Source organism: Antrostomus carolinensis, unplaced genomic scaffold (genome assembly GCF_000700745.2).
Source record: "Antrostomus carolinensis isolate BGI_N321 unplaced genomic scaffold, ASM70074v2 scaffold19044, whole genome shotgun sequence".
Lineage (NCBI taxonomy): Eukaryota > Metazoa > Chordata > Aves > Caprimulgiformes > Caprimulgidae > Antrostomus > Antrostomus carolinensis.
This window is the reverse complement of record NW_010313025.1, coordinates 22,605-29,877: the sequence shown is the minus strand read 5'-3', so window position 1 is coordinate 29,877 and position 7,273 is coordinate 22,605. Positions and strand designations below refer to the sequence as shown.

At 41.4% G+C, this 7,273-nt stretch overlaps 1 protein-coding gene across 1 annotated transcript in view; it reads left to right on the top strand.

The window, feature by feature from the left end:
* Positions 1 to 743: 743 nt before the first annotated feature.
* The window catches only part of LCMT1 (leucine carboxyl methyltransferase 1), a gene marked incomplete at its 5' end in the record, with an annotated part of 18,071 nt that continues 11,541 nt past the window's right edge, over positions 744 to 7,273 (top strand). Inside the window, 4 exons of the mRNA XM_010167215.1 lie at positions 744 to 835; positions 1,426 to 1,547; positions 3,032 to 3,108; positions 3,748 to 3,809. Coding sequence (XP_010165517.1) covers positions 744 to 835; positions 1,426 to 1,547; positions 3,032 to 3,108; positions 3,748 to 3,809 — 353 coding nt within the window. The remainder of the gene's footprint in view (positions 836 to 1,425; positions 1,548 to 3,031; positions 3,109 to 3,747; positions 3,810 to 7,273) is intronic.

Sequence of the window (7,273 nt, the reverse complement as noted above, 5' to 3'; positions counted from 1 at the left end):
AAGCTTCCCTGGAGCCACCACCAAACGCCTGCCCGGGTCTCTGCTTGGGGCTTGTCTGTAAAACAACACCCAGGGCTAATCAGAGTGGTACCAACGGCGGGGGCTGAGTGTCAGCGTCGATTGATGTCTCCGGGGAAAAAACAATGGTATTTTTCAGAATTCTCTGCTGCTGGAGGGGCGGGGACGGGAGAAAAATGAGTTTTGTTGCCCTTCTGTGCACGGGTGTGGATTTAACCTCTGTGCCGTTTTGTTCTGTCCTTTGTTGTCAGTGCAGCTGCAAATTGTTGGGTGGTTGGGTTTGTTTTTGAGAGTCTGGCTTTCCCAATCAGTTGTAAAACTAGTAAGTTCTGCTAGACCAGAATAGCCCCGTTGTCTGTGTAGAAGCTCTGGAATAAATGCAAACAGCTCGTCACATAACGAGGGGTAGAACTAAAGGGAGCTTCACACTGGCACTTTCTCTGCTTGCTGGGTCCTCAAGAAGGAAATGTTTGAGATTAGGGTCTTTGCTTGCAGAAATTCATCAAATAGTGCAGAGACCATTAAAAAGATGCTTATTTAATATGGCAAGAGCCAACATTTTGTACTAGACTTATTAATTGAAATAGTTTTGTACATTCAATAGTTTTTAAACCGTGTCTGCACGTGCACACCCGGGTCAGACCTTTTCAGCCTGTGTGTCTTTTAGAGTAAATCTTGATGGCCTTATTTCATAACTCTCTTATTTTTTTCCCCCCACTGGACAGGTTTGCTGTGAGCGTTGGCTACTGGAAGGACCCTTACATCCAGTATTTTGTGAGACAAGCCAAAGAGAGAAAAGCACCTGAAATCAATAGAGGCAAGTTGGCACCTGAGCTTGGATACAGTGCAGATGTGTTCTTAACTGGTCTGCAAGAGCACCTGGCAAAACCTCCATGGACTGGGTGTTAGGAGTGTAGGAAATACCTAAAAGAATGGGACAAGTTTTCTTCACAATAATATTTCCATACAGTATTTTATCTTTTAAATATTATTCTTTAAATCCAAACTCTTTTGCTTTGTGTTCTGAGTGGCACGTCTCCGTGTGTCTCAGCATGCAGGAATCTCTACAAAGCAATCAGAAGTGTTGGTTTGACCCAGAACAGCAGGGTATGTCAGCTTTGGTCTCTGCAAAAGCGTGCGCAGCAGCTGGAATTATTCTGCTCTGTTTGGGGTGAAACTTGACTAAAACTTTTGTTTAGCCAAGGAATCCTGTTTATCAGAGCATCAGATTTTGTTGGTAATAATAATAATGAAAAAAGACCCTTAGGTATCTTAATAAGAGTGCAGTGTTCTTCTTAATAAACGCCAGTTTTTAAATAGACTGCCTAAAAATCTTAACGAGTGTTAAACACCAAGTATTATATGAAAATAATGATAAAAATGAACTTTATTTTTGTTTCTTAACAGGCTATTATGCTCGTGTACATGGAGTCAGTTATCTGATTAAAGCTTTTCTAAAGAAGACAGAATGCAACTGTCAAATTGTTAATCTTGGTGCTGGCATGGATACCCTGTTCTGGAGATTAAAGGTAATGATGGCTGAGAGTGAGGGACTTGGCTGCAGACAGAGACTGGTGGGGACGTCCACAGCCCCCTTCCGTGAGGGCTTATCTGTGCTGTGCTCTGTAGTGCAGCGAGGAGGTGTGCAGCGAGGCTTGATTGCTCTGCCTGCTCTGTCTCACTTCTCAGCTTGCTTAGAATTAGTTGAAGTACCTTTAAATCTCAGTGCACAGGAGAGTCTGCGATTTCATGGGCTTTTACCAAAAAGTGTGTGACACGAAGCTGACCTCTAGTGGACTTTCAGGAACGGAGCTTGAACTCCACAGCTTGTTGGCCTCTGTCTTAAACCTTCATTTTTTTTAATCCTCTATTAAAACAGGAATAAGGTACCACAGTACCAGATTGTACAGGCTCTATTTACAGATTTCTGAATTATTTATATAAATGTGAGTTTATATTTGTAAAGATGCACATTTGTATGCATGTATGTAATTCACAAAACTGGAGACTATTCAGATATTATGTGCTAATACCATTCTGAGTGAACACACCTGTAAGTCATCCTGTCTTCTCATTAGTGTTTGCATATGTAAATTTGATTTCTGGAATGAAGCCCAAGGAGGCCAGTCTCATTTTGATTGGTCACAATTCATTATATATCAGTCAGTGGAGGGGAAAAAATCATTTTTCTGAGATGTGAAGTTTTTCCTTGCCTCCATTCCTGTGAAAACTGTGTCAATACACGTTTTTATTAACTTCCCTATAACAGTGATTTTAAAAGCTGAAGTGGGGTCTGTAATTCCAACTCTTTCTCCTGGTAAAAAGCAGGTGTGGTATAATTAATGTACAGAAGATGGGATGCAGTTAACTGAGCACTTCATTGTTCTGACTACTGATCTGATCTACTGTTCAGAAATTCATGAGGTTGACAAGCTGGAACTAGCAGTACATATCCATCACAAAAGGACTGCTGCATAGGGAGAATGGCACAGCTTCTCTGTCAGGGTGTCACATAGTGACAGTGTAAAATGAAGAGGTTTCCCCTTTTTTGTAGCAGAGGAACACTGATGCACTTTAGTCTGACTGTCGGTTTGAGGACAAACTGTGGACTGTGGTCACTTTGTAAACCTGTGCAACATGTTCCTGGTTCCTTTCTTAGGAGAATATACTGAAGGTGTGTGGTAAATGTAGTGATGGTTTCCTGTCGCTGTGCTCTTCTAGGTCCTGGTAATACATTGTTGAAATATGTGTTTTAGTGATCTAGTGTCTAGGATTGCTGTGTTACACAAAATGTTAAATAACTTCCTTAATGCTCAGAGGACATTCTAATGTCTCTCAGCTGTTCTTGTTGTTTTGACTTTTTTTTTAAGCTGTGGGACATCAAGTTATCCTGCTGTTACAAGTGCCAGTGTAAACTAAAACAAAACTGTTTAGGACTTAAAGTTATATCTTGTTATTATGTGTAAGTGAATCTTGAATGTCCCTAATTCTAGAGTCTTATTCCAATCCTCAGGATGAAAATCTTCTCCCTAGAAAATATTTTGAAGTGGATTTTCCAATGATAGTTGCAAGAAAAATTCATAATATCAAGTAAGTATAACACTGATGTTTAGCTATGTGAAACTGAATGTAATTCAGAAAAAGGTCATGAATTGCAAGCTACAGTTAGTTTGTCTCTCTTCTGATAAACTCTTTATGCTTTTGGATTTAGAATAAGGGTTTCATTATGCAGGGAAGTCATACACATTGCTGTGCAGACACTGTTCCACATTGAGGAAGTTGATATGTGGAAGCCTTAGGGAGGCGAGACTTTATTCTTAATTATGCAAAATAGAATGGGCAGGGGGAGCCTCATGGTGATTAGAGACGATTAAATCTTTTCTTCCTGTGGAAGGCAGTGGTAAGTTCCCAGACTTGCACGTTTGGTTAGAGGCAGGATGGCTGATACTATAGTGAGTGTTCTGTTTGGATGAATATATTAAGGCTTATGTAGGATACTTGAAGAGAGTGTCTGGATTTCTCTTAAAGATTACTCAAGAGTCATTGGGTATAGAACTCAGCTGCAACTTAATTACCAAGTCTAACTTGCAAACGTTTTTATTTCCAGTAGAGGGCAGAGGGATTCTCTTGTCTTTTTTTACCACACACACATATATGTTTAAAAAAAAAAGTAAGCACACTTTTAAACAAGCTGAACTGCTCAGAGATGCTTTTTCCTTCTTCCCACAGATCAAAACCTCCCCTGTCAAAACCAATTATGGAATCCCATTCAGGGGACTCTCTTCTAATAGGTGAGTCATCTTAAAAAGAAGTCAGCAACGTTCTGCAGCCCTTTTAAAACTTTTCTGATCATTTTGTTCTGCTATGTGGGCAGGCTTTTAATGTTTGAAATGCTGTTTGGACAGCGAATTGAGAGGGAAAAGAGGCTTTTTTCTTCTCTTACAGACTCCTGCCCATTTGTTCTGTGTCATGTTAGAAATATCTTCTCTTGAAGTCATTTTATACTTCCAGAAAGTTGTTGGGGTTTTTTTTCTTTTTCTTTCATGTGTACCTTAAGTTATGTTTTCTGTCACAGAAAAGGAAAAATGCTACTGATAGTTGTGTATACTGGATTAAAATACCTCTAGTCGTGTATATTGGGTTAAAATACCTATGGAGTGCTTTCCTCTGTTGTCTTTCTGTCTCATTAAGAGCACAAGTCTTTACAGTTAGCAGAGTCTTCACAGAAGAAATTCAGGCTGCAGGGTCTGTTCTCAGGAGCTGGTGCCATTTGTTACATTTTAGTATTAAGAGGTTATTAGATTCAGGTGGTGCTGTGTGGTTGTACTGTCTTGTCTTACAGCCTCATTATGTTGGTGTCAGGATTGTAAATTGAGAACCTCTTTACTTGTGGGGGGGAAAAAACCAAACAACTGGGTTCCCTTGAGTGATGTTTTCAGTGCCCAAATAGCAGATATTGCACTATAGTAGCTGCTTTGGACCCTTCAGGAGGAGCAGTAATTATCTGCATTTACGATACCAACTAATTTGTGCTAGCAGATGTGACCCTAAAACAGAGCTAGCAGTGTTTTGTGTTCCCTGGTATGATTACATGGACAGGTGCTTTTAATAAGCACAATTCTAGGTAAGGATCTGGAGGGCTTGTAAAGGTCCTCTGGAGAGTGAGGAAGAGTAGGGAGAGTGAGGAGGTGTGCTCGTGCTGCCAGTGGCAAGGTGTAGGTGCTTCACCCCAGGGCTCTTTTACTTCTTTAACTTGGACAGACGTGCAGCCATGCACTGACCCCATTGTGCATATTTATACATATTATGCACAATTTTATTGCTGCATATTAGAGGGTCTTAACTTACCAACCTTTTAGATGTCATTTGAATGACAAAATTCTCCAAAGATTAATCTCAAAAGATAGAAGCCCAGGGCCCCATCTCAGAAGAAGCTCCTAAGCACCCTGTGTTTCAGCTCGGAGAACTTCTTAGAGTGTATCTGTTCTATGCAGTGAGGTGTCCTGCCAAGCACCGTTGAAAGGCATTAATGCAAGGTCAGTCAGAGGGGTTTGCTGGTGTTTCTGTTACTGAACAACTGTCTATACATCTAGTACAGCAAAATACCTGCAAAGTTATCAGGTTGTGATGTATTGTAATCAAAAACTACTAATTAGCAAGTCACAGCAGTCAACAGCAATTAACGTGTCACTGTTGGAATGCATTGGAGTGGCTCATTTCTCTAAAGCTGTTTCTCTTGTTCTTTCTACGTGCTGGGTTTTGTATATTTTCGAGTAGCCATTTTACTGTAACCTGGCTGCTGTAGGCTCTGCTACACTGAGATCTCTGGAGATGCTGGAAGTCTGTTGTGCAATCCCAGTTTGAACTGGCCCTCGATAATGACAGGTCAGTGAAATCCCTGAGAAAACTCTCATTTAAGGACACGTTAATGGCACTGCTTCGTGTGGAAGTGCCACCAGAAGAGGCTCTGGACTAAGTAGACAGATCAAACAGATGAATCGAGACTTTTTACAGATCTAAATGAATTTGCTCAGCTACTAACTGGTATATACCCTCTCATTTTAAACCTGTCTTAGTACCTGGGAACTGGAAGGTGGCGGCTGTGACTCAAATGGGCTCCAGGAGAATTCCAGGGAACTGCAATCCAGTAGGACTGGTGTCTCTACTGGACAAATTAGTAGAAACTCTAACAGACTTAGTGAAACACAGGAATAACGTAATGTGTTGAGAAAGAGTCAGCATGGCTTTTGTAAAGGTAAGTTGTGCCTCACAAACCTGCTGGAGTTCTCTGTAGGAGTCAACAGATAGATTGGAAAAGGACATCCAATTAATATAGTGCTTGAATTAAAAAAATGTGTTTTGACAGTGTCCCTCACCAGAGTTTGCCAAAGAAATTGCACAGTTGTTGTGGGGGGGGGAAGGAATGGTTCTCATATGGATAGAGCTGGGGATGGAGGGTGGGCATATGTTGTTAATTTTTGTTATGGAGGGAGATGGAGATCTGTGCTTAAAGATATGTTGTTGTTCAACACTAAGAAATGATTGGGAAAATAGAGTGACTAGTAAGTGGCAGCTTGTTGGCAAGTCCAAACTCTTCAGAGTGGTAAAGAGCTGTAGAAGAATCTTGTGAAGTTAGTGACTTGGTGATGAATTCAATGCAGATTCATATAAAGTGATGCACATGGGTGGAAAAAGTAGTTTGTGCCTCACATGTAAATGATGAGCTGCTGGCTGGTGATTGCTGCCTGCACACAAGATCTGGGCATTATAATAAGTAGATTTATGAAAACATTGGCTCAGTAATGGTCCAGAAACCCAAACCAGATTTAAGGATTCTTAGAAAAAAGATAGAAAACAACATGGATGCCAGTATTAGTAGTACCTGTTTGCTTTCTTTTTGTCTTTTCCCCAGGTAGCTGCTGTTGGCATCTGTGCAAGGCAGGATCCCCTACCAGAGGGACCTTCGGTCTGACCTGATAGAGCTGTTAGTGCTGCAATGTTCTGGGAGTCCCGCCTGTCAGGGGCTGTCACAGGGGCTGTCACAGGGGCTGTCACAGGGGCTGTCACAGGGGCTGCAGTGGGCTAGAATGAAGCAGCATTTCCAGATAGGGAAATGTTACTCATTTTTGTGGTGTTTGGAGTAGGGATATGGATTTAGAATCTCGGGGAGGGAGGTTGTCCTGTCCTATCCCCCCCTCACATTCAGTTCCACGCTACTGTCTCATGTGTTTCAGGAATCATTTGTTCAGATGCTTTGGAATTTGATTTTTTGAGTCGTTGTAACATTGATTGACATGGCTCTTGTTCTCTTACTGCTTTTCTTCTCACACTAAATGTTTTCATTTCATGAAGCCAACAGACAACTTCATCAGCTTCAGGGCAACATCTGCTTTCTCCTTGCCCTTTAGACAAAGCAATGACAGCACGGCTTGTGATTCAAGTATAGATATTTGTGGCCTCTGCCCCTGAATGCAGCGAGATGACACTTGTCATTGAGCAGCTTTGTCGTTTCCTAGGGAATGTTAGCTCTCCAGGGAAAAGCATTGAATCTGTGCAGCAGTTTGACATTGCTGGGGCAATATCAGGTTAAATGGTTTTCAAAGTTCAGTGGCCCTCTCTGGTTTATGATGCAGTTGCTAGTGTTAGGAAGTTAGTACTCCACCTTTACTACCTTGCAAGTGCAAATTATGCTTCAGTGAACTATTACCTTTCAGTGCCACTCATATGCTTTCTGGCCCTGTCCAGTCCAGCTCTG